The 26,994-nt window shown below is 42.1% G+C and overlaps 1 protein-coding gene across 6 annotated transcripts; it reads left to right on the top strand.

Moving 5' to 3' along the window:
- The first annotated feature begins 451 nt into the window (after nt 1–451).
- On the top strand, nt 452–26,383 carry pi4kaa (phosphatidylinositol 4-kinase, catalytic, alpha a). Of its 6 annotated transcripts, XR_011686299.1 has the most exons (56): nt 456–661; nt 3,077–3,193; nt 3,283–3,376; nt 3,528–3,616; nt 4,325–4,397; nt 4,490–4,755; nt 4,854–4,920; nt 4,994–5,142; nt 5,243–5,308; nt 5,402–5,498; nt 5,579–5,770; nt 5,863–5,963; nt 7,046–7,175; nt 7,265–7,394; nt 7,525–7,620; nt 7,711–7,894; nt 7,995–8,095; nt 8,190–8,358; nt 8,657–8,707; nt 8,972–9,080; nt 9,777–9,913; nt 10,002–10,135; nt 10,220–10,302; nt 10,384–10,454; nt 10,546–10,670; nt 10,784–10,865; nt 11,473–11,556; nt 11,683–11,772; nt 11,856–11,975; nt 12,296–12,388; nt 13,048–13,204; nt 13,304–13,431; nt 13,520–13,678; nt 13,773–13,924; nt 14,099–14,206; nt 15,305–15,525; nt 16,472–16,627; nt 17,315–17,394; nt 17,498–17,697; nt 18,090–18,177; nt 18,259–18,426; nt 18,530–18,583; nt 18,769–18,889; nt 19,819–19,948; nt 20,034–20,104; nt 20,843–20,915; nt 21,039–21,219; nt 21,308–21,412; nt 21,647–21,772; nt 22,120–22,240; nt 22,344–22,503; nt 22,689–22,778; nt 23,313–23,396; nt 23,526–23,600; nt 25,259–25,335; nt 25,467–26,383. XR_011686299.1 is itself a non-coding variant. In XM_071465920.1 (55 exons), the coding sequence occupies exons 1-54, from the start codon at nt 563–565 to the stop codon at nt 23,575–23,577; spliced, it is 6,384 nt and encodes a 2,127-aa protein (XP_071322021.1). In that variant the 5' UTR covers nt 456–562; the 3' UTR covers nt 23,578–23,600; nt 25,259–26,383. The 6 variants fall into 6 exon arrangements, 4 of the variants coding, with proteins under 4 accessions (XP_071322023.1, XP_071322021.1, XP_071322020.1 ...); XR_011686298.1 differs by having other exon boundaries at nt 23,526–25,335; XM_071465920.1 differs by having other exon boundaries at nt 25,259–26,383.
- Nucleotides 26,384–26,994: the final 611 nt, after the last annotated feature.

The raw sequence follows: 26,994 nt of genomic DNA, 5'->3' as shown, positions 1-26,994 counted from the left end.
TTTTACTTAAGTAAAGGATCTTCCACCAATGCATTTGAACTATCATCTGTTATCACACTTCTAAATTATTGGCTGAGCTGAGTGTGAGCAATAAAAAAAAAAGTAAGTGACTTCCTCCTCCTTAAAGCCGAGAATAAAAGCACCTCTCAGCTGATCACATCTGCAAGGCGTTCTGCTGTTGGTAAAAATAAGGTCCTTCATCAGAGAAATAATAACCCTAACCCTATTAACTATGTTTACCCAGTAAATGTTAATCAATAGCAGGTTTATTCTCATTGTTTGTTTGCATTCCTGATAAATACAGAAAAAGATAAGAGGGTAAGAGGTGTAACATATTATTATTCATGACTCGGTCGTAAAATAATAATAATAATATTAATAATTTGCTTTCAGTAGTTATTTATTCTGATTTTATGTTTTTGGATCTTAGCTGTGCATCGTGACCTTGCTTCGCGCTGTTGGGACTCCCCGCTTGCCGTAGTTGTCAGTGCGGACTGGACTCCTCCTCAGGACGAATGAGAGATGTCTATGTTTGTGCAGCAGTATTAGGGCATCTTAAAACATGTCTCTCAATGGAGGAGGAAACAGAGGGTTTTACTTCAACACCGTCTTGTCTCTGGCCCGGTCGCTGGCGGCTCACCGGCAGGCACCGATAGACAAGGTAACGTTACCGTTAACGCGGCGACAGCTAGCGACTGTAAAGAGCTAATACCTGTTAAAGAGTCTGAGACACCGAGGCCCGTCTGTAACTTCGCTTTTCTGTCTGTGTGGTCTGTGTTTTGCCTTTGAAAACACAGCAAACATGTCGTTCGTCCTGTCATTGTGTGAATTATGTTGTCGTTTTGTGATTTAACCGCGAACTCGACCCAACAGTGTTCTGTATCTGACTTCGAAGCTTTGCTAACGTCGGCTAATGTTAGCTGTTTTTAAACTCTGGTTAATCTTCCCGTAGGCTGACGGTAAAGACTTGAAAGGAAGAAAAGCTGCAACGTTATGTCCCATATTTCTAGATTTTCCATTTAAAATGAATGTGTTTCTCTCATTAACTCTTTGGCTGTCATTCAGACGGGATGGGACAGGAAACAGTGACTAATACAAACTTTGTTGTCTGTGTGTTTTCATAGTAACACAAGCAGGATAACTCAGATATTTATGCTGGTTATTCTCTATTATGATGGAGAGAGGTGCTACAGTCCTGTGTCATTCACCATTACATTATAGAGTCCATTAGTTGATCAGCAGAAAATAGATCATAAATCATTTGATAATCTATTAATTAGGAAATTAGGGCTGCAACTAAACAGTGACGTGCAAAATTACTTGTCACAGTTCCCTGAAGCCCCTTGTTAAAAATCCACAGACATTCAGTTAATTATCACAAAGGAAAATAAAAGCAGCAGATTTGGCATTTGTTTTGCATTTTTGCTTCAAAGAGATAATTAACCAGTTAATCAGTTATCAAAATAGTTTTCTATTGATCCATTAATTGATTAATCAAGTAATTGTTGAATTTCTAAATTAAATAGTTTTGAGTTTGGGACTGTTGCAGCCTACGGCTAAGGGCCTCATAAATGCCACAATCACTCTATTAATTGCTTTTTTGTAATATTAATACTTGCAAATTTGCTTTGATATTTGCACCACTAAAGCACAACTGTGTCCTGCATTATTATGTAAGTTTGTAGAACTGTGCCAAAATCTAGTTCTGTCAGCTTTATTAGTTATTGTTTATATCACTCACACTGGTGCATTTTCCTAAGTGCTTTGTGCACTGTGTTTGAAGGGAACTACAGGAGCTGCAAGCAGGTTAATCTGGCCATGACGAGGGGAAGGATAAAATCTGTATTACTATCATAATTTAGAGAAATGAGGGAAGCTTGATTTTCTAAAACACCTCTGAAGAGCAGGCAGAAGTTGAACTGACCAGAAAAGGCAGCCACTGAGATTAAAAATGGGGAAATGTTAAACAGGAAGTTTGTTCTATGATGAAAGTGCTGTGGTAGCAATAATACAATGAGCAGTTAGAACAGTGTATTAATGTGTAAATGACAGTTTGTGGAACCAGTAAGATTTGTGACCAGTTTAGTTAATTCACGTTTCTTCCTGCTTTTCTCTGTCGACTGAAGGTCTTTTGAAATTTGCTTGTTATGAGAACACTTTAAGATGTGTAGTTAGAATTTCTTTGATCTATATGGGACTTCAACTAATGATGATTTCATCGATTACTCTGCTCATTATTTTCCTGATTAACTGTTTTTTCTATAAATTGTAAGAGAATAGAGAAAAATACTTGTTGTAATTTCTCAGGAGTTGTGAGAGTCATCTTCAAAGTCCCAGCTGATTGTAGTTTTGAGTCCTTACACCTTTACACTCAGGCCTCATTGTTTGTACACTAAACTTCCTCAGTGGATTTCAGAGCAGCCTTTGAACGTATTGTTGTATTGTATTGGCTGAAAACAGTCGTGGTGTGTGATGGAAGTATCCTTTTGGTTCATCTCCAACTTTTTGTATTTCCATAAACAAGGTTTTTCTGGCTTAGTAAGAAGCTTAGGTTGTGTCTAGGTCGAGCTTTGGCATAAAACTTGCTGAAAATCTTTTTTTTTTTTTTTACATTTTATTACTATTTTGGCACTGATAACTATAACAGTGTTGACATCTTCATTTGAAATTCAGTGTTAATACCTTTCCATGGCAGATGTGACCAAAACACTTCACAAAATTCACGTCATGGCCCCTTGTCGTTTATTATCAGTTTAAAAGAGTAACAGATAAACATGTGGGAACTGTGGTCTCACTCTCTGTTTTTAAATGGTTGTTAATCCCTCTCTGAGCTCACGTCTGGCCCTTCAGCAATAGGCTAATTAATGCCAGAGGCAGGATTCTGGCTCGATTCCTGAAGCCCATTTAGGCCGACAGAATCATTATTTCTAATGGAAGTAGACATGAATGATGAGTCCGTTAAATCCCCGTGGGCAGGTAGAGTCTGTACTTCCAAATCGCTCACTGAAGTGGAGAGTCATTAAAGATAAAGCTTTCAGCACATCTGAGTTGTGAACCATGTGCTGTCCCCCCACAGGTCCAGAAGCTACAATGCATGTGCCCTGTGGATTTCAGAGGAGTCTTCCAGCTGGACGAGAGGAGGAGAGACGCTGTCATTGCACTGGGCATTTTCCTGGTAGAGTCAAACCTGCAGGTGAACATTTAACCTACTCACCTTTCGCTTTATGGTACTTTTGTTGCTGATGCTGATATCACAGTGCTTACCCGATACTTGTGTTGCAGCACAAAGAAGCTATCGTCCCCTACCTTCTTGGGTTGCTTAAAGGGCTTCCTAAAGTTCAGTGGATTGAAGAAATCTCAGAACGCAAATGTAGAGGTAAAGATACACCCGTGATACTGTTGTTGTGGTTGTAACAATATTAAATACTGTAGATCCTATTATCTGTATAATTGTCAGCTGTGGCATTGTGCTCTAATATCACTGATGGTTCAGTTTGATGACATTAGATGAACTTCCTGTCTTGCAGAAGCTCTTCCCGTTGCAGAGAACTTCAGCTTCAGTCTTGTAACACTGCTCTCAGATGTTGCTCAGCGAGATGAGACCTTACGAGGACAGGTGTGTGTTCACATCACCATGTGATCAAGTTAGATGTCAGGCTCGTTTGAGATGAGCCAGACCTGCGCTGAATCAGTCATGATCAAGGCTCAGATGTGTGACCACATTAGGTTTTATAGACACTGTTCCTTTTTTGTTTAATGGTTTATTCTATTAACAGAATAAATGCTTTGTGGTTGATGATAATTTTTATGAGCCCAGAGGCACTAAGTAAATACATCACAGATACAATCAGAGAACTGGACGTGTATTGTAGGTATTTAGTGAGACTTAACTTTTTGTAACAATTGGGACATGAGAATTTAAAGAGTTAACAGCTGCACAGACTGACGTTAAGCCCAGAGGAGTCTAATTATGTCTGACATGTTAATCAACTACGTATGATCTGTATCCCTGCTTTCCTCTCTTGGGTTATAGGTGTAAGAATATTTTTACTTTTTGATATGTTTTTCACTTTGTGATGTTAAAGACTTTGAGGTGGACAGGATCTGTCTTTTCCTATCACACGTTGTTGAAACAACATTTCCTGGTAATGGATTACAGGTCAGACAGATGACTGATGGATAACATTGATCAGGTATCTGAGGATCTGATAGATGTTTGTGTGACTCTTTATTTCCTGGAGAGACTGCTGTCCACCTGTACTTCTCTTGCTGATGTGGGTGGCGACATGTGAATGTTTATGTGATGATGTAACGTCTCTGTCAGATTCTGGAGGCGGTCATGGACATTATGCAGGTGCTGCAAGATATCTGCAAGGATCCAGAGGCTCACGATAAAGGTAGCAACATAACAAACACTGAAGCTTCCTCTCTATGTTTCCTTGCTGTTGTGGGTGTTGATATTTCCTACTTTGTCTATTTTTCCTTGCAGAATACCTGTGCAGGTACACTGTGCCCACCCTGCTCGGCGTTGCCCGTGCATTTGGCCGATACAGCAACACTGACGAGCCTTTACTGTCCAAGCTGTTCCCTCGACCGGTTGCTCCTGTGCTGCCTTCAGGTGACAGCGACAGTGACGCCTCCCGCCGGAGGTCCTTCAACGACTTCCGCTCTATCCTGCCAAGCTCTTTGCTCACAGTGTGTCAGTCAGACACTCTGAGACGTAAAGGCTCCTCAGTGTCCAGTGTGTCTCAACAGGTATTAATAGTTAAACAGGTGACATGACAAACCTAATGACCTGTGGTGAAACTGAGGAAGCAGAACCACATGTTGTCACTTCTTTCCTTTGTTTGAAGGCCAGTCCAGAGAGAGCCGGCCTGACCCCCAGCTCACCTGCTGATCCCTCTGCTCAGTACTTTGAAGGTAAGTGTCTTAACAGAAGCAGCTGAGCCTGTTGGCCTTTACAGGAAACATTAACAACTTGTTCCCTCCTCAGGCTCATACCTCCCCGACGGCAGCGCAGTGGACCCTGACTACTACTTCTCCACCATCAGCTCCAGCTTCTCTGTCTCACCTCTTTTCACTGGAAGCAGCTCTGGAGAGTTTCACGTCCCTCTGGATATGCTCAGACAGCTCCTCCACATGGTCAGCAGCAGAATAAATACGTTAATAGGAGAACTACACCACCTACATGTAGTTAGTGTGAATAAAAATGAAAATTCATCTGCCTCTTTCTCTTGAATAGGTTGAACAGTTTGTGTCTGAGTTGTTTTTAAAATCACTTGATGACGCCCTGGCTGAACTTATCGAGGTATTGCTCTTAAATCACCGCAGATGTTTGTTTACTCTTTTTTTTTTTTAACACAACTGGTTCATTGGAACATTTCTGTTGCTTCATCGACAGTTGAATCCTTGTCTTCATCTCTACTACAAAACCTTCAGTGATCCTCTGTATGTAGCCATCTTTAAAATGCTGAGAGACACCCTTTACAATTTGAAAGGTAAAGAATCCAGTTCCTCCATCTTCCTTCCATCTTTAAAGCCAATAAAGAAATAATGATGTATCTTCTGTGGCCTCCAGACCTGCAGACAGACTACGTGAAGGAGGTGCACGACTTTGTGCTGGAGCAGTTCAGCAGCAGCCAGTCAGAGCTGCAGAGGATCCTGCACGACGTGGAGTATCTCCAGAGTGAGCTGAGCCCTCTCAAACTGCGCTGCCAGGCCAACGCAGCCTGTGTGGACCTCATGGTGTGGGCTGTGACTGAGGAGCAGGGTGAGACTGTGGGTCATTCAGACAGGAAGTAATCTGTGTGAGGAGTCATCTCTGCAAAGTTTCTCCGTTTTCTCTCTTCACGTTTTCACCAGGAGCCGAGAACCTTTGCACTAAACTGTCGGAGAAGCTGCAGTCCAAGACGTCCAGCAAAGTCATCATCGCTCACATGCCCCTCCTCATTTGCTGCTTACAGGTAACACTTGACTGCAGGTGTTTTATCCACCTTCTGTCTTCCCTTTTAAGAACCGCTGAGCTGGAAACTGACAACACAGATGAAGAGCAGTTATGCTGTTTACTTTGTGTTTCTGTTAATGAGGTTCAGCTGAAGATTTGTCATTTGTTTAATGAGCCAGAATTTTCTCTGCCAATCTGTCATAGTGATTTATTACCTGTGAGATGCAGAAACAAGACTAAAGGCTGTGTTTTAATGATCCAAAGTGCACAGTCTGAAGCGTGTGGTGCAGATGCACTCAGGGTGTGTCCATAGTAAGTTGCAGTAAAAAACGGTTGCTGCTCCAGGCACTTAATCTCTGTACTTAATCTCTTGAGTATTCATGGGAGTGTTTTGGGTGTAAAATACATTAAACCAATCAGAGTGCCATCTCCCATTCCCTTTAAAAGCCAGGTGTGGTTACACCTTGGCAGATTGTTATTATAATGGTACAGTGTTTCACAGAGTTAGACTCTGTTTGTGGTCGGTTGATCACATATTGTGACTGAGCCCAGTCCTGACACACACTCAGCAGCTCTGTGTGTCCTGAGGGGCAAAGAAGGACTGAGAAACTAGTGGGATTATAATAATTGTTTGTTGTTTTTGTGTCTGGACCCCAGGAAGACTAACAATCACTGTGTTGAAGCCAATTGGGATCTAAATGAAGAAATAAAATAACATGAGCTGAACATTTGGCATCTTTTATGTTGTAAATAAATCTTTGGTTCATTATGAAACTGTGGTGGGACAAATTTAGCCTCAGTGATGAGCGGGAAACACGGTGTCAGACTGTATGCATGTTGTGTGCCCGCCTATGTAGGCGTATATTACCCTCCTGATGATGCATCCTTAAAGTATTAGTGAAACCCTGAGCACTGACTTCAGACCAGGCTTTTGTTGGTCGCTCAAGATTACAATGAACCAACAAAGACCAACACGCCCATGGACGCTCTGATGGGCGCCAGTGTATTTGCTATTTAAACAACGTGGTCGCTGGACGGGAAAGTGACAACAGTGTCAGTCTGAAACTAGCAAAGAGTATCAAAGTGTATGTTTGTGTTCAGGGTCTGGGTCGTTTGTGTGAGCGCTTCCCTGTGGTGGCTCATTCTGTCACCATGTCACTGAGAGACTTCTTGGTGGTGCCCTCTCCTGTTCTGGTGAAGCTGTACAAATACCACAGTCAGTGCACTCCAGGTAACAACACAACCCTCAGCTCCATCACTCAGTACCAGTGTCTTTTTATTCCAGATCAGTGTTTTCTTACTGAGTATTCACTTTCCAAGGTGGTGGTGACATAAAGATCCACGTGACGAACGAACACTCCCAGTCAACCCTCAGCACCAACTCCAGCAAGAAGAGCCAGCCCTCCATGTACGAGCAGCTGCGGGATATCTCCATAGACAACATCTGCAGGTGAACACAACACACACACACACACACACACACACACACACACACACACACACACACACACACACACACACACACAGATATAGTATTATGAACACAGCCTTTACTCTCCAACCTCTCCTTCTGTCCTCAGGTGCCTGAAAGCAGGACTCACCATGGATAATGTCATTGTGGAAGCTTTTCTCGCCAGTCTGTCCAACCGTCTCTACATCTATCAGGAGAATGACAAGTGAGTCAAACTTCCTGTTCCACTGACTTTGATGAGAATGAAAAGTCTTCATTTGAAAGGGTATTTACACTTTCCCCTCTCTCCCTCCAGGGATGCCCACCTGATCCCTGACCACACCATCAGGGCTTTGGGCCACATTGCTGTGGCCTTGCGGGACACCCCCAGAGTAATGGAGCCCATCCTCCAGATCCTGCAGCAGAAGTTCTGTCAGCCTCCCTCCCAGCTCGACGTCCTCATCATAGACCAGCTTGGCTGCATGGTCATCACAGGCAATGTAACTGTTCTATTGTTTATTAAAACTTTGTGAGTTACAGATCATTGAATCCCCAGTTTAACAAAATGTCTCACTTTTTTTCTTTTTTCTTGCGCCTCAGCAATACATCTACCAGGAGGTGTGGAATCTGTTCCAGCAGATCAGCGTCAAGGCCAGTTCCATGGTCTACTCTACCAAAGACTACAAGGACCATGGATACAGGTGACTACCACCTTTTTGTTGAATTGTTGACTACATGAGAAACAGACGAGCATCATTCCCAGTTTGTCCTGAACGTTCCCTCCTCTCTGTACAGACACTGCTCCCTGGCTGTGATAAACGCTCTGGGTAACATAGCAGCGAACGTTCAGGCCGAGCAGATGGTCGACGAGCTGCTGGTCAACCTGCTGGAGCTTTTTGTGCAGCTGGGCTTAGAGGGGAAGAGAGCCAGTGAGAGAGCCTCAGACAAAGGCCCAGCTCTGAAGGTATGGCACACACACACACACACACACACACACACACACACTTGTTAAGACCCATTCAGTCGCCAAATCACTAAATAAAGGATCAACACACTCTGATCTTACATGGACTTGTGAGAGCTCACCTCTTCCTGTGGCGACAGTCAGGGAGAATTTACTGAAGAATTTTGGGAACATATTTTTAAGGTGTAAAGATTCTACATTTAGAAAACATTAAATACAACCTGAGTGGTTTGACTGAAGGTCTGAACGTGTCGTTAGAGGTCTGATTAAGTTCTGCTTCTCTCTTCTGTGTCTCCAGGCATCGAGCAGTGCTGGAAACCTCGGTGTCCTAATTCCAGTTATCGCAGTAGTAAGTGGTTTGGATCTTTACCACATTTTCAGTTTGCATCACTGTGGCTTCTTTACCTGCATTAGTTAGTCAGCATGTCTCTGACTAACTAATGTATTGTGAAGGCAAATAGAAGAAATACAAATTGAGATGTGCAAAAAGGTCAATTTGAGCTCATCACATGATGGTGCCTTGCAAGTAGCTTCTTTTTAAAGCTAGTTGTGGTTGTATCTGCTGTAGCTTGATAACTACTGAGCTCTTTTCTTTTTCCTCTCCTGCTGTTAGCTGACAAAGAGGTTGCCACCAATTAAGGAAGCGAAGCCACGTCTGCAGAAGCTCTTCAGGGACTTCTGGCTCTACTCTGTTGTCATGGGATTTGCAGTGGAGGGTTCAGGTAGGAAGAGCTCTCTCACTGATATTCTGTTCATTTCTGTTTACACCACATTTCCCACTGCATCCCCATGAATTTGAAAAGTCAAACGTGAGGGAAGGGATAGACTCTTGCTGGGCCACCCGAGTTGTTCTAGTGCGGCCCCTCTTCACCTCCATCCCTACTAAACAAATATAATACTAACCACCATGATTTCCACTATTATTGTCCATTGCCTGAATATATGCATGGCATTATATTCTGTTGCTATCTCCTTATTATTGTTATTGTTGTTATTATTATTATTATTATTATTATTATTATTATTATTATTATTATATTTATTATTATTAGTAGTAGTAGTAGTAGTAGCAGTAGTAGTAGTAGTAGTGTTACATTTATCATTATTATATAATTGCTGTCATTTTTATAATTATTGTAATGTCTAGGTTATCATTACTTTAATACCTATAACGGCTATCATTATTATTGTAATTACTATTATTAGGACACAGTTAACTCCCACTATTCTACCACACACACACACACACATACACTCACACACACTGTCTGTAATGTTCTGTGGTCACAATATCCTGTGTGTTTTTGTTTTCTCAGTTTCTCACTTTATGTTGCACAATAATAAAAAATAAAAAAAAGAAAAGCGAAATGTGTCAGACTTGGTCATACGTCACGATGTGTCCCTGTTGAAATCCTCAGGTCTGTGGCCGGAGGAGTGGTACGAAGGAGTCTGTGAGATTGCGACCAAATCGCCGCTGCTGACGTTTCCCAGTGGAGAACCTTTACGCTCAGAGCTGCAGTACAACTCTGCACTGAAGAACGACACTGTCACCCCGGTATGAGAACACACCCACCTGTGTGTACAAACGCACACAGACGATAACATCTTCTGACACTAGTTCATGGTTGATTGTTGAACTTCAGGCGGAGCTGAATGATCTGCGCAGCACCATCATCAACCTGCTGGATCCTCCTCCTGAAGTGGCTGCTCTCATCAACAAACTGGACTTTGCCATGTCCACGTATTTGCTGTCTGTTTACCGACTGGAGTACATGAGGTAAACTAACATGATGAACACATCGCCTCATGTGCTCGACTGCGTTCGCTGATTCTAACCTTTATTCTGCTCTGTTGTTGTTAGGATGCTGCGCTCTCTGGACTCGGATCGCTTTCAGGTCATGTTTCGATACTTTGAAGACAGAGCGATACAGAAAGATAAATCTGGTGAGCAGAAGAGAAGTAAAGATGTGGAGCTTTTCTAAAAGACATGTGCTGTTGGATTAATGTTAAATAAATTCCTTCCAGGCATGATGCAGTGTGTGATCGCTGTCAGTGACAAGGTGTTTGAGGTCTTCCTGCAGATGATGGCTGAAAAAGTAAGAAGAAGAACTCATCTATCCCATTTAGAGCAGATTTCTGATGCTTTTTAATTACACCATGTATCTTAATATAATGTCACATTTTCAGCCAAAAACCAAAGCCCATGAGGAGGAGCTGGAACGCCATGCTCAGTTCCTCCTGGTCAACTTCAACCACATCCACAAGAGGATCCGCAGAGTGGCTGACAAATATTTGTCAGGCCTGGCAGAAACGTGAGCGTGCATCGAGACACACGCTCATTAACTCCACACTCAGCCTTTAATAAACTCTTTAAAACGCAGGTTCATTCCCAGTGAAGTCAACACAGTCTTGTCTCTCTGCTCAGTTTCCCCCACTTGTTGTGGAGCGGCCGCGTGCTGAAGACCATGTTGGACATCCTGCAGACGCTGTCCCTCTCGCTCAGCGCTGTAAGAAATCACCATTCACACTATTCATCACTGCACTGGTTCCCAACTAGATCTGAAAAGATCTAAAATAATAACAATAATAATTAATTAATATATATTTTTAGATTATATATATTTTTTATGTTCTAAAACAAAATGATCTTTAAAATCTCCATTCATTGTTTTTTTTTTCTTGGATTAATGATAGGAACTTTTATGTTGTAGCTGCTGGAACACATCATATATCTGTTTCCTATCTCAGTCTCATTCTGTGCTAAAAACTGGAGTCAAAATGGATAAATAGCTGGTTAACAACAGGAAGAATTAGGAAAGACAGACAAGAGACAGAGGATGAATTGACAAGTGATCTCACCTCTGTCAAACTGAAAAGGAAAACTGAGCTTCCCCTGTTTTCAGTCCAGTCCTGAATGTTTGATCGTTATCATTAAAATTAAAGGTCTTCTGAGGAGGCATCACTTGGATGTTGAGATTCTCAGGTGGGCTGTGAGGTGGAAAAGGTTGGGAATTGTCAGATTACTGTAACATCTTTCTTTCAGCCTGTCTCTATACTTGTGATAACTGATGTTCATATCATGACATTAACAGTGAGGCTTGTGCTGCGTTGCAGGACATTCACAAAGATCAACCTTATTACGACATCCCAGACACGCCGTACAGAATCACTGTCCCAGACACATATGAAGCCAGAGAGGTAATGTTGTTTTACACAGAACCATCATCAGAGTGTGAACTAAACGCCACAAACGTGATGAAAGTGCCTGTTTTACACTCACGTAAGACATGCAGCTGTTTTATAAAATTGTGTCTTTAATTGCAGAGCATAGTGAAGGATTTTGCTGCTCGCTGTGGGGAGATCCTGAAGGAGGCGATGAAGTGGGCTCCATCTGTCACCAAGTCCCACCTACAGGTAACATTTCACATCAAACCTTCACATGTAGAGCACATGAAGTCTGCATTTAAACCTCTGTACTTTATGTTTGTGTTTTTCAGGAGTATCTGAACAAACACCAGATCTGGGTGCCGGGGCTCTCCCAGCACACAGGCCTGGCCATGGCCACAGAGAGCATCCTGCACTTCGCTGGTTACAACAGACAGAGCACAACTCTGGGGGTGGGTCACACACTGAGTTTTTATACTCTAGCTTATTAATACAGCAGCAGAACCACAATACTACAGCCTGATAATCAGACTGAGATGTCTTTTTGTTTCATGTATTTATGTTGTCGAAATTGTGGAAATCTGAGATGTGGTCAGAGGTTCAGGGGATAAGATCAGTGATGAGGGAGTTATTTGCCAGAATTCATAAATGTAATGGAGAAGCTACTATTCTATGTTTCAGACATTTAACATTCTTTCTACACGGTTTATCATTATTATTATTATTATTGTATTATTAATGCTTCATTTTACTTCTTCCCTTTCACCTCCAGTCCACTCAGCTGACTGAGAGGCCAGCCTGTGTGAAGAAGGACTACTCCAACTTCATGGCCTCCCTCAACCTCAGGAACAGATACGCTGGAGAGGTAAAACCCCCTGATCATAGCAGCTACTGTGGCTGATGTTGACTGGATCAGTCGCTCTCTGTGATCACCTGTGTTGTGCCGTGATAAAGCAGAATTCACAGCTCAGTTGTTCTCATTTACATCGTTTTCTATGTAGTACCATGGCTGGTTTATATTATTCTATTTTTCTTTATTTTACCAGGAAGTCCCATTGGGATAAATAATAAAAAAATAAAATAACGATACATTTTAAAAGAGAGACCTGGCCAAGACAACAGCCGTACAAACACACCACGTATTAAAATAGAGCATGAAACATAAAATATCATATTTACAATTTGACAGCAATTTGAGAAAAACAGCTGCATGTCTCATTGGCCACTTTCTTTATGATGCCTTTAAAATGTATAAATGATCTAATTTTATAACTTCTGTAGCTTAAGTGCAGTATAAGAGAACCTGATAACCTGAGCAGCTGTTGTGACTAAATCATTACTTCATCGTGATGTTGTTTGACAAAGTAAACAAACGCACAACAACTGTGTGATCAGCTACATTTAGGATCACAGTGAAAGTTAGAAGCAACAAAGTACAGAAGTACAGAATCTGTAGTCGTCTAAATGAGCTTCTACAGGCCTGTAAAATTGAAAACGATCACGTCTTTTGTCTTGTGTCTGCAGGTGTCAGGAATGATCCACTTCGCCCAGGCGGTCCGAGGACAGTCCGATCTGAGCCGGCTGATGATCAAACAGATGGGAGAAGCTCTGGACTCTGCACAGCCTGAGGCCTTCACTGAGGCCATGTTCAAACTGGCTGCTTTGCTCATCAGCACCAAAGGTTTGACTGTTTCTCTGCGGTTGTCTTCGCTGTGGGGACATTTGATTATGTTTTGAACATGCTCTGAATTAACAAGCTCGTTTTCTGATTGGTCTCTAGACTGTGACCCTCAGCTCCTGCACCACCTCTGCTGGTCTCCTCTCAAGATGTTTACAGAGCATGGCATGGAAACAGCTATCGCTTGCTGGGAGTGGTTGCTGGCAGCACGTGTCGGAGTGGAAGTGCCGGTACGTAGACGTCTTTTTATGATTTTTCATCAGTGCATCAGTGTTGTGATTTGTGAACCTGCCGTCCGTCTCCTCTCTGGCGGCCTAGTTCATGCGGGAGATGGCGGGAGCGTGGCAGATGACCGTGGAGCTGAAGATGGGGTTGTTCTCAGACGCTCAGGTGGAGGCTGATCCTCTGGCTGCATCAGAGGAAAGTCAGCCCATCCCCTGCCCTCCAGATGTTACCCCTCATCACATATGGATCGAGGTCAGACAGATGTTACGCTGCTCAGCCTGTTATTACGTCTCCATCAGTCTTCTCCACTTTCACTGACTTTTGTCTCCCTCCTCCTTGTCTCCAGTTTCTAGTCCAGAGGTTTGAGATAGCCAAGTATTCCAGCGAAGATCAAGTGGAGATCTTTTGCAGTTTACTCCAGCGTTCGCTGTCTCTCAACGTGGGCGGGGCTAAGAGCAGCCTCAACCGCCACGTAGCTGCTATCGGACCTCGTTTCAGGTGCACAGAGTTTAAAGAAAATCTCATGATTCCAGTTCTTAATCTCTTGGTGTCATTTGATGTCATTTTACTCTTTTAGGGATCGTCACAAGTAGCTGCATTTAAAAAAAAAAAAAAGTAAAATCACTGTGTGTATAATTTTGAGGGTATGTGAGCGTATTCCTCCTTCCTCAGGCTGCTGACTCTGGGTCTGGCTCTGCTCCACTCCGACGTCGTCACCAATGCGACTGTGAGAAACGTGCTCAGAGAGAAGATTTATTCCACAGCCTTTGATTACTTCAGGTACTTAAACACGTTACTGTGCACAAACTTAAACCTACGGCTGAAACATGCAGTCATTCATTCATCTACTATTATTCCAGTGAGGTGATAAACGTTTTAGTCAGAAAATACTGAAAACTATCTCAGTTTCCCATAGCAGAGGGTGATGTCTTCATACTTCCTTTTTTTCCCAGGTGACATCAAAACAACAGATTGAAAACACAGCAGAAAACCCTCACATTTAAACGAACGTCGCCTGTTTTTACTTCACAAAGTATAAAATGGTCACCAGAATTACCAGTAAACACATTTTTTGCTTTGCATTAGTCAGATTCCTTCATTGGTAAATGTTGTTGCTGTCCAGTGAAAACCACGTATCTACAAATTTGTGATTACAAATTTTTGGAAAGGAGAAACATCCTGCACATTGCTCTCACTCAGCATCACAAGTTATTGATCATCCTAACGTTTCGGTCTCTCCAGACCTTTGTCAGGAGTATTTCTACATATAAATACATACCGTATATAAATATGTATACTACAGGATATTCTTCTTTTCAAGACTGAAGTGAAACTTTCCAACGAACAACAAACTTTCCAACGAACGAAGACATTTGGATGTGCGAATATCTTCATAGAGAAAAATTATTACGAATTTTTCAGAAAAACTGAAGCATAAAGACACAGTTCATAGTTTCTGCAAGACATAACTTTAGTCATCTGACCATATCTGAAGAGTCCAGACCAAAGCCTGTGTGCAGACCAAAGTTTAGGACTGTAATGACAAACACGTCCACAAACGTGTGAACACGTCCACTTATGCAGACACACAATTTAGAAAAAACAAAACCATGTGTTTGTTCACTGGATATATCTGCTATACCTGTTTCTTAGACTAAATGAACTAAATCTGAAATAGAAGAATCTTAGATCATAAGAAGACAATATGAATCTTTTCAGTTCAAACCTTTATTGTCTCACACAGATGCGTATCTGAACTACACAAATACTTAGAAAAAACACTGAAAACGCATAATACAAAACAAACAGCAACACAATTAAAAAGAAATGCCATCGAACTCTACTGATGGTCTAACTCTCCATTGTCTGTCCCTGCAGTGTGTCTCCAAAGTTTCCCACCCAGGGCGACAAGCGTCTCCGCGAAGACATCAGCATCATCATCCGTTTCTACGCCAGCATCCTGTCTGACAAGAAGTACCTGGCAGCGTGCCACTTGGTCCCACCTGGTGAGCTTGGTACTACTCCGGCCCCGAGCACGCTCTCTGCCGGGATATTTGGATCGCTTATCGTGTCCAGCACTTCTCCGATATCTATCTTAAGTAAGCCTAAAGCGGTGGAGCTCGGACTGCACTGCAGCAGGGGCATGCTTTTACGCCTGACAAATCTGACGCTTTTTATCCTCACTGCGCTGCTGATAGATCCTGGTATCTATCTGTTTTTATGGACCTTAAATTTTTTTTCCTCTACTTTCATCTCTCTGTCACTCACTTTTTTTCTTATCTCTTCCTCTTTCTTCTGTTTTTCAAGTGTTTTACTCCTTTTTCTACCACAATCAGTCTGTTTTTACCTTTTAACATTTCGCAGCTGTGAGGAAAAGCTCAAATTTGTCAGCTGCGTTAAGATGCATGATAATTCATCATGTCAGCCCACCTGTCTGCCCCTCTCCTCCACTGATCAGTTTGGTATCAAAAGAAGAAACTACAGAGTGAAAAATGTTTTTTCTTCCAACCCAGAAAATCCTCTCCTCCTCATTCCCGACGTCCCAGAGAAAAGACATGGTCTCATTCTCATACACATCGAACCGCTTCAGGTAGACGAGTCCTCTAACCGCAGATCCTGGATCAGATTAATCGACTCCTTGCTGCCCACCCCCTGCCACGCGCATTAATATGATTAAGATAATATCTGACCCAGTATCAGTGGTTCAAGGCAACTTCTACCCACATTTAAATGCCACTGGATTTCCCTGCAAATGCATGACCATCACAACAACAGAGGACTAACTGAACCAGCTCATCTCGCTCTTCAGAAGCTCCTTCATCATCAATCATACTATTGATGTTTGTCACTGTTTACAAATCATAATATTGATTCAGAATAATGTTATGTGTGTAAGAAACTTATTTACTTATTTACTTAATAAAATGCAGATTTTATTTTGAGACATGTTTTACAAGGTGAAATGTATGATAGAGACTAAAGCATCATCATCATCATCATCAGAGAGAGAGTCTGTGTGTACTGAATGTATTTGTATGTGAACAGATAATCAGGACCCGTCCTTGAACAGTCTGTCAGTTATGAACGCTGCCGACCTCAGGAGCAACATGGACTCAAGCTCCCGCTCCCAGCAGAGCAGCCAGGGATGGATCAACACCTACCCACTGTCCAGTGGCATGTCCACCACATCCAAGAAATCAGGTACCGCTTACACTCAGCACGTGAACAGTAACAATACACAGATCACTTCTCCATACACGTTAAAGTTGAATTTGAAATGTTGAACCTGGAAATACAAACTTCACAAACACTCAGTCTGCAGCTTTTTCAAACTTAAACTCAAACTTAAAGCTGCTATTATCAATATTTGATTATTAACTATGGAACAAATGATCAAATATTGCCTCAACTTTAGCTTTAGACAAATTAATTTGGCAGCAACAGAAATTATATTTCAACTCTGAGATCTGTGTTTATCTTAAGTTATTATTGCTTACATATTAAAATGATGAGACATCAGTGCCACTGGTAAGAGCTGTTAAGATAAAACTGGATGATGATGGACGGCAGCTCACAGCCTGGCTTCATATCTCTGAAAACATCTTAAAGTTGATGTTAATTTCATGAATCAAAAGTTATTTCTATGCTGAATGCTCAAATTTTCTGCCATCACCACTGGTTGGTGTGAAATCCATGCTGGACACTTGTCTTGCAGCCCAAGTTCACTCAATTCAGCTTCTAAAATAGCTTTGATAGATACAGAGTTCACATTGGAGCAGCACCGGGTCTGTGAATTCAATTCCAACTTCAACACAACTGCAGACAAGAACGTATACTGACTCATACTGGCAGAGTGGTTTTAACTTTCTGCTCCTCCTCTCCACCCAGGTACGTCCAAGAAGAGCAATAGAGGGACGCAGCTTCACAAATACTACATGAAACGCAGGACTCTGTTGCTGGCCTTACTGGTGAGTGCTGAGACTCTCATTTCCTGGTTCTGACTCCCGCTCACGATGCCTGTTCATCATCGGCCTTTCTCCTCTTTCTCTCTGTGTTGCCCCGTCTTTCCAGGCCAGCGAGATCGAACGGCTGACGACGTGGTACAACCCGCTCTCCACTCAGGAGCTGGCTATCGCCACAGAGCAGTCGGTGGAGACCAGCATCGCCAACTGGAGGTCCAAGTACATCAGTCTCACCGAGAAACAGTGGAAGGACAACGTCAACCTGGCCTGGAGCATTGCACCGTACCTGGCGATGCAGCTACCAACAAGGTTTTCAGTCTCTCTGTGTTTCTGTAATAGATTGGATAAACACTCAGAGAAACCAAATCCTGCAAGGTTGGATGGTGGGTCCAGGTGGGCGGGGCTTGCGGCATGGAGGAGGGTGGTGACTGCTTTGTTGTGACATCACAAAGTTCCAGAAGTCCTGACGGCTGGTTTTAAGGCTCAGCTTCTGAATACAGGCTGTGTGCATTTCTCTGTGGACTGAGGCTTTGATACCTAGAACCTAGACCTGCTTTATAATCACAAACACATGGAAAAACTACCTTTATACAACATGGGGCCTTTAAGATAAACTTCAAGGGCATAAATAATCCCCACTGACAAAAAAAAAATTGACTCCCCTTCTCGTCTCACATTTACTTGTTTGTTTTTAAATTCAGGTTTAAGAACGACGCCATAGTAGCTGAGGTGACCAGGCTGGTGAGACTGGACCCCGGAGCAGTCAGTGATGTACCTGAGGCCGTCAAGGTAAGATCACTGAGTCTAGTGAGGCTCAGCTGTTAAATGTTGGAAACCTGTGAATAAATAAAGTTTTCTTTATGTCACCAGTTCCTGGTGACATGGCACACTATCGATGCCGACTCCCCTGAGCTGAGCCACATCCTGTGTTGGGCCCCGGCAGACCCGCCCACTGGGCTGTCCTACTTCAGCAGCATGTACCCTCCTCATCCTCTCACTGCTCAGTATGGGGTGAAGGTGCTGCGCTCCTTCCCTCCAGTAAGTCACAGACCTGTGGACGTTTGTTTCTTGGCTCAGCTCATTTGTTTTTCCTTTGTGATGCAGAAACTTTCTATTGAATGAGTCTGTTTTCTCTCCTCAGGACGCCATCTTGTTCTACATTCCTCAGATTGTACAGGCTCTCCGTTATGATAAGGTAAACATTAAGAGCTTCAGAGGTGAAAGAAAATTACACACTGTAATTTGTAATAAGCTGCAAGATCAACAGTATTTTGCTCTTACAGCAAACTGCTTTAATGGAATAGATATCATTTGTATGAAGCAGACTTGCCAAAGTAAAGAGCATTAGTAGTAATGGCTCTGACTATGTGTCCCGCTCAGATGGGTTACGTGAGAGAGTACATCCTGTGGGCGGCGCAGAAGTCTCAGCTTCTCGCCCACCAGTTCATCTGGAACATGAAGACCAACATTTTCATGGACGAGGAGGGACACCACAAAGATCGTGAGTGGAGACGAGACATCAGGGTGAACTGAGCACCTGGTGTAATGATGCAGCTGTGGCTGAATACTGGGAACTTCCAGTGCCACTGTGTTGCAAAAAAGGTTTTACACAGTTGTAAAATGTGGTCAAAGTTCAAACCTACAATAAAAACTACAACACAGGTGATTCAACATGTAGCTAATGTCTGTATCCCTAAATCTGAATGCAGAGTGGTATTGAACAGAATTACACTAAATGAATATACAAGCTCCCAAAACAACACAACAAAAAGGCTGTATGCAGTGGTGTAAAGATCATTATACCCAAAATAAATGGTGTTGTATATTTTCCACCTCAAAGTTAGTTCGGTTTTAGTTTTTTTATTTCAAATATTGACAGATAATCAAAAAAATAATGAAAAATTACATCATTATAGGATTTAAACAGTTGACTCAGTTCTGTGTCCAGAATCGAACATTGTTAATGGTGAGAAGAGTGAAATATGTAAACTCAGGATGTTTTGGTTTTTTTGTTTTTTTTTTTAATGATGGGGAAACTTTAACCCTTAATAGAACCACTTGTATTAAATCTCCTCAGTTATTCTCAGTGCGTTCATTCATTTAATGAGTGTTATAGTACAAACCCTGTCTCTCACAGTTTGTTGCATTTGCAGGTGACTCATTTGACAGTCATTATGTTTGTTGTTATTGAAATGTAAGGCTCCAGATTGATGCATGAATTATTCATTCATTCATTCATTCAGTTCATTAATCACTGATCTGTCATTTTTTTTTCCTTTCAATGCATCTCTGGTTATTCTCTGATATCTTTCCTTATTAATGTGTAATTAGATTATTCTGCCTGATGGGAAAAGTCTTATCAGGTCTAATTAAATCATATTAAGTCGATGTAATCAGACTTATTCGCGCCTCATTAATGTGTGTGTGTAGCTGACATCGGGGAGCTGTTGGAGCAGATGGTGGAGGAGATCACAGGCTCTCTGTCGGGTCCAGCCAAAGACTTCTACCAGAGAGAGTTTGACTTCTTCAACAAGATCACCAACGTGTCCGCCCTCATCAAGTACGTTCACTTTACAGATCATTAGCATCTGAAGGAGGCGTTTGACTGTGATCTAAACCCCTGATGTGTTTTTATTTGTTTTCAGGCCGGTTCCAAAGGGAGAGGAGAGAAAAAGAGCCTGTCTCAAAGCTCTGTCGGATATCAAAGTCCAGCCAGGTAACACCGTGTTCCACAGCAGGTCCGGACAGAAGATTTAGAGAAGCAAACTGTAACTGAGCTGCGGAGAAAACATTTCATTTCATCAGTTTAACATTTTAATATTACACAACACTCAAAAATGCAAACTTGTATTTAATACAAGTCTATTTAAAAATGGAAAAACACAACAATGATACCACAATGGTCCGATATATTGTGTTAACGAACCAAACCATCTCTAAGATGTTGCATCATGTTTGTCAGACAAACATCAAGGATTTGTGCTTTGGACATCATGGACTCCGGCTGTTTTCCAGTTATATAAAATGAGTCTGGCTGCTACAATAAAACCTGTTGCTGAGCTTCAGTAAACCTCAGTAGTTTGATACATTTATTCCCAACAGACGGAGACTCCACGCTGCTCTTTAGCTGTAAATACTTCCAGAGATCCTTTATCAGTTCTGTCAGTTGCTCAAATGACTTGAATAATAATAATAAACTTGTATTTCATTTGCCAACTACTTCTCTGATATAAAAGATATTTTCCCTTCACAGACGGAGATGATATGGGAGTATGGTTGTGTTTGTGTTGTAACATTCACAAAGCTTTGTGTGTCTGTACTGTGTTTGTATTTTTCCTTCTCTCTGTCTTACTGTGTTCTCCTGTGAAAACATGAGGTGTTGAAGTTTGAACATGTGAACATTTGCTGTTATGAAACAAAAAATGTTCTTGTTGACTCTTGTCTGTTCCTCCAGGCTGTTACCTGCCAAGTAACCCTGAAGCTATTGTGCTGGATATTGACTACAAATCTGGAACACCCATGCAGAGGTAATGACGGATTTGACCTCATGCTTCATGTTGGGTTTTTGCTGATAAAGAGGGAGGGGGGGGCGGCTTGTATCTACTCTGCCCTGTGTCCTCTGCCTCACTGGAGTGTGTTTCCTGTCTCAGTGCTGCCAAGGCGCCCTATCTGGCCAAGTTTAAGGTGAAGCGCTGTGGGGTGAGTGAACTGGAGAGGGAGGGTCTCCGCTGCCCCTCAGACTCTCTGGAAGACGGAGAGGAGAATCCAGACGGATCACGCAGGGTTTGCTGGCAGGCGGCCATCTTTAAAGTGGGGGATGACTGCAGACAGGTACCTCAACTTTCCTGTACTTTATATTTTCTGGGACATGCCAGGGAGAGGGAACTCTGACCCCCCTGTGTTTCTCTCCTCTCTCTAGGATATGCTCGCTCTGCAGATCATCGGGCTCTTTAAGAATATCTTCCAGCTGGTGGGGCTGGATCTGTTTGTCTTCCCGTACAGAGTGGTGGCTACTGCACCAGGGGTAAGATTTATATCACATTACTCCGTCCAAATTCCAAACTCTGAAGGTGCAAAAAATACCCAAAATGCCTCTGAAGTACAGAGGGTTAAACTGGGAACATGTTTAAAATGTGGTTTGTGTATTTACTCCATGTTGTCAAATCCTTGTATCTCCACAGTCATCCTAGTAAAACTTTGACAATGAGGCTGTAAAAATTAAATTGTTGTTTTGATGAACTGATCCTCTTCTCTTCAGTGTGGCGTGATTGAGTGCATCCCGGACTGTAAGTCCCGAGACCAGCTGGGCAGACAGACGGACTTCGGGATGTACGATTACTTCCGTAACCAGTACGGCGACGAATCCACCCTCGCCTTCCAGAAGGTGCAGAGATTTTAACCTTTGGGTATTGCCCTTTTATTCATGATTGTTTCTCAGATTTCACAGTGAGGGTCCACCATCAACCCGACACTGTCTGAGATTACTGCAAGGATGGATTTCAGTGCTGCGTAAATGCTACAGCCATTTACCACTATATTTTTCTGCTCTGACATGGAGAGAAGGACTTTTTCAATCAAAGATCTATAAAACAGTGTTGCCATGAAACTTGGTTGTTGGTGTTACTGTTGAGGGTGAATTTGTTGTCCATTACAATGCACAGGCACATACAGTGTAAAACCTCAAACAGGAGCAGTGTTTCAGTCGATCACGTCCGCTTCTCCTCTCTGCAGGCTCGGTATAACTTCATCCGCAGCATGGCCGCCTACAGCCTTCTGCTGTTCCTGCTGCAGATCAAAGACAGACACAACGGCAACATCATGCTGGACAGCAAGGGCCACCTCATCCACATAGGTACACTGTGGTGTATACACTCATATTCAGTCACTGGATGAACTTATCCTCCCTGTGCAGTGGTGATTGCTTTGTGTTTATGTGCCTCCCGTGTTTTCTACAGACTTCGGCTTCATGTTTGAGAGTTCTCCTGGCGGGAACCTGGGCTGGGAGCCGGACATCAAGCTGACAGATGAGATGGTGATGATCATGGGAGGGAAGATGGAGGCCACTCCTTTCAAATGGTTCATGGAGATGTGTGTCAGAGGATACCTGGCTGTACGGTAAGAAACCAGAAAAATAAAGGTTGGTAGCAGGTTTTATAGAAATTTGTTTGAAGATTTCTGTTTGTGGATTAAAGAGTTGGAAGATGTTGAGTTTAGTAGATATAGTAGTGTTTTTTTTTCCCTCTGTCTAACTTCGTCATCACTCATTTTTGTTGACATTTGTTTCTCCTCTGCACACACAGACCCTACATGGATGCAGTGGTTTCTCTAGTGACCCTCATGCTGGACACTGGATTACCATGCTTCAGAGGACAAACCATTAAACTCCTCAAGTAAGTCCAGCAGGAGGATAGTGCACCTGATAGTGTCAGAGAGGGAGAAGGGATATGCAGTAGTTGGCACCTTTACCATTCAGCCAATGGGGTCTTGTCTCTGTGTGTGTAACCTTTGGTGTCAGTCTTTTCAGATTTTATCATTGTGCACTTGTTCTCTTTGCTTAAACTTCAGTAATTGGTACCGGGTATCACAGGTCTACTCTCAAATCTTCTTTTATTTGTGGGAAATAAAATGTTTTTTTAATATTCATATGTTGTCTCTGTGCACTTCCTGCCAAGCACCAAACAGACCGACAAAAGTTAGCGACCAGCAGGTGAACATTGTGGAGCATTTGGCAGCTAAAGAGCCGGAAACAAGACTCAGAATAAATGATAATGTTGCTTCGTCTTGTTCTCTGCTGCAGGTGTAAAAAAATGAGTGTTTGCTAAAATCTTCACCACAAAAAAAGACTTTTCAATGTCAGTGTTGTATTTACAGCTGCCAGAAAATCATCTTTAAATATTAATGTGTATTTTTTGTTTTTTAATCAGGGGCCGGTTTAACCCACAAATGAGTGAGAAAGAAGCAGCAGCGTTCATCATCAAAGTCATCCAAAGCTGTTTCCTCAGTAGCAGGTGAGAGGGAGACGCAGCTGATCTGTTAATCCCACATGACATTAACTTCATGCAAAACACTCCCACACTTATGAGCTATAACACAACATAACACAGACCTAAAGATTTTCACCGACTTGTTTTCTGCAGGAGCAAAACGTACGACATGCTGCAGTATTACCAGAACCAAATCCCTTACTGAGGATCCTCCACCAGACCGCCACTGTACGTCCAACACACACGACTCTACACAAGCAATGCAAACCTCCTTTTAGACGGTTTTAATACGGTGATGGATGCACCTTTATGGACTGATCTGTATATCATTCTGCTCCTTGTGAGACAGACAATAATGTGGCACTTTGATCAGTATTCTCCAATTTTACTGTAAGTTGTCAGATTTTATAATGTACACCTGAGTTTTAAAGTAGTTCTTTGTTTGACTTGAGATTGAAGGACGATGTATGACTTTAACCAAAAGAGGTATTTGAATCACCCTTTAAGTATTTTCTTCTTGATGCTGTTATTTGTTAATCAGCAAACATGAACTAAACTGTCACACTAGAGGAAGACGGCCATAACAGGAGCCATATTTATAGTGTTTGTCAAAGCAGCTGTTATATATCATTGTTATCATTTTGTTACGATGCTGTTCTTCACTTTTATGCACTTTATAGTATTTCATTAACGTCACCTGCCTATGATCAGGTGGCAATAGACAACTTTTTCCCTCTAGCGTTTCCATGTAGTGTTAATGTTGGTGAAGAATATAGTTTGTTTCTCCACTGCTCATTTTAGAAAGGTCACCACCGGGAGGAGGGTTTGGTTTCTGGCTGCTAGCGGTAGAGTTAGCAACATGGCTACTGCTAGCAGCCTGGCTACTAAAACCCAGATCTCAGTGTTGTGATAAAGGCGAAACAGAATAAAGTAAAATATCCTGTTGTACTGTGATGTAGGCAGGTTTAATGTCGGGTTTGAACTTCTCAAGTCCTGGAGCTCTCTCCATAGTCGGACTGACTGTATGGACCATATAGTCCATACAGTCAGTCCCATTTGAACCAATCCAAGGTTCAGTGTCTACCATTCTCCCTCTTCACCTCCTCCACCTGGATAAGGCAACCAGAACCTCACAGGGAAAACAAAACCATCCTCTTCCTGTTCTGGTTGCACAGTGGAAGATGAACTTCCTTTAAATCGAGATTTCATACCAGTGGCAAACAGAGTTGCATAATAAATTTGAAGCTAATAGGAAGCCAATCTAAACACAGATGGTGTTATTATTCTGTGCTGTCAACATTTATTTCATATTGATGCGTTAAAACAAGAAAGTTGTCTATTGTCACTTTAAACAGAGATTAAAACAATGTGCAGTTTAATCAACTGATAAATAAAATTTCAGTAGTTTTGATTTAGTAGAAGACAAACCAGTGTTGTCAAGTAGAACAAACATCAATGCAGGAAGCAATCAGCATTTAATCCAATAGTAGTGTTTAGAAATGTAAAGGTGTTTAGAGAATCAAAGGTAATGATGCTGTAGTGTTTACTGTAGAATCACATCAAGATCACAGGTGTTTGTCTGTGATTTCTGTGGAACTTGTAGAATTATATGTGAAGAGCATATTTATCAGAAGATTTTAAAACCTTTTAACTTTGATGTTTATCTTCAAAGTGAGTCATGTCGCACCTCCTCGTTTCGCTTTTAGGTCAAATCTCTAATACTGGAACAACAGGAACTTAACAACCCGTAACTTTTAAGAACCAGTGAGGCTGTGAAGCCACAGGTCCCGCCTTGTGTTTCCACTGTGCACACTTTATGATACACTACGTTTCTGATGAGGAGACACCAGGAAATATGCTGTAATGCAGTTTTATCTGTTTGGCAGGCGAGTGCAGTTGTGGGACAGAAAACAGTGGAGTAGGGAGAGTTATTCTAGAAGCAGGAGCAGGCTGCTGACGTCTGGTAAGATCACATCTTTCTCACTCCACACCTGCAGATTTTTTTACCTTTAAAACGTGTAGTCAGACTTCACACAGCTTCCTCTGGACACACCGCAGGCTTTATACAACTTTTTAAATCTTTTACTCCAACAGGACTGTCTGGTTCTGCTCCCACCGGCGCAGTTGTCTGTGCTGTTTTAATACCAGGCTGTTTCTGCTCTGAATCGCCACTAAAAACTGGTGGAACTCACCTTTAAAAAAAAATTGCATTTGTATTCCCTCCCTCATGAGTATCTGACTCCTGCGAGTTACGTCACGGGTCGTTAGGTTCCTGTTGTAGAAAAGAGCAGAAGGAAGGAGCTGATGCAGCACACAGGGTAGACCAGCTCAGCCTGCATGTCTCAAACACACAGTGAGATGTACAGTATTTCGTCCTGTGTCAGAGTACAGGTGTTGTACATGTATACATGCCCTTTACTGTGTGTGTGTGTGTGTGTGTCACCCTGTTTGGAAACATTCCTCTGTGAGTGTGTGAGGTAAATCAAACCTCTTGGGTTTGGGTTTTGTTGGATGATCTTGCAGATGATGATTATACCTAAAAAGCCATTTCTCCTACCCTCGGTAGAAACACAACTGTAGTAATACTTGACAAAAGAGAACTTTATGCAATATATTCATGTATATCGATGCTGTATCTGTGTTGTGTTCAACAGATGAAATTTGTTTCCTTCCATCTTAATCGTTGTGTGAGAAGTGTTTTATGTTGCAGCTGTGACTGTCGATACACACATTTAAATACACATACAGGCTCATATCGACAGACCTGACAGGCTGTGATACGCAGCCATTTTTAATGCAGTTGATTTTATTGTCAGTCCTCCCTGACGTCCGCTGCTTCCTGTGAACCAGAGGTGTCGGTCAGTGTGTGTAATATATATGCTGTGTGTGTGCGTGTGTGTGTGTGTTTGCTCGGTTTGTGGCGACATCATCAGATGAAGATCACATCTGTTATTCTGTCCATATGTGAAACCTCATAATTTCCAGATTAAATGTGTGTAACATTTCTTCAATTTCAGGCTGTTTGTGTGTTTTATTCTTTATTTTTTCTTTATTTTTTCTTTTCTTTTCTTTTCTTTTCTTTTCTTTTCTTTTCTTTTCCTCTTTTTGCCTCATCGCTGGCGACAACCAGGACCGGAGGTTTTATGAAAAAAAGGTGAACTTCACTGTGACCTCATAATGTTCTGCAAAAACACTTCTGGCCTTTATTCAACACTGTGACTGAGGAAGGAGATTGTGGCCATATTTGCTGTAATTTGTCTGGTTGGCGGAGGGATTCAACCACGAGGCGGCGATTCTGATTCTAGTTTTTACTTTTTTGTAGCCTGAAAAACAGCAGAGCATTTTTCGAAAATTACACAAAGACAAATAAAATAAAGAATAAAAGTTAGACAAAAAACATTCTTCACATATAAGGGTTGAGTGACATCAATTTTTTTCAGTGAATACTGATTAAAGAGGACACACAAGAAAAAAATGAAACCCCCTTAATACCAATCAATCACTGTTTGAACCCAGACTACCTGAGTATCACTGCTGACCATGTGTTTCCCTCTATAGCCACAGTTCACCATCTTCTAATGGCTGCTTCCAGCAGGATCCAGCATCTTGTTGAATCTGTGAC

The sequence above is a fragment of the Trachinotus anak genome, unplaced genomic scaffold (genome assembly GCF_046630095.1).
Source record: "Trachinotus anak isolate AG129_WGS33_773 ecotype Australia unplaced genomic scaffold, CSIRO_AGI_Tana_v1 ptg000028l, whole genome shotgun sequence".
NCBI lineage: Eukaryota > Metazoa > Chordata > Actinopteri > Carangiformes > Carangidae > Trachinotus > Trachinotus anak.
This window is presented reverse-complemented; position numbering and strand designations above follow the sequence as displayed.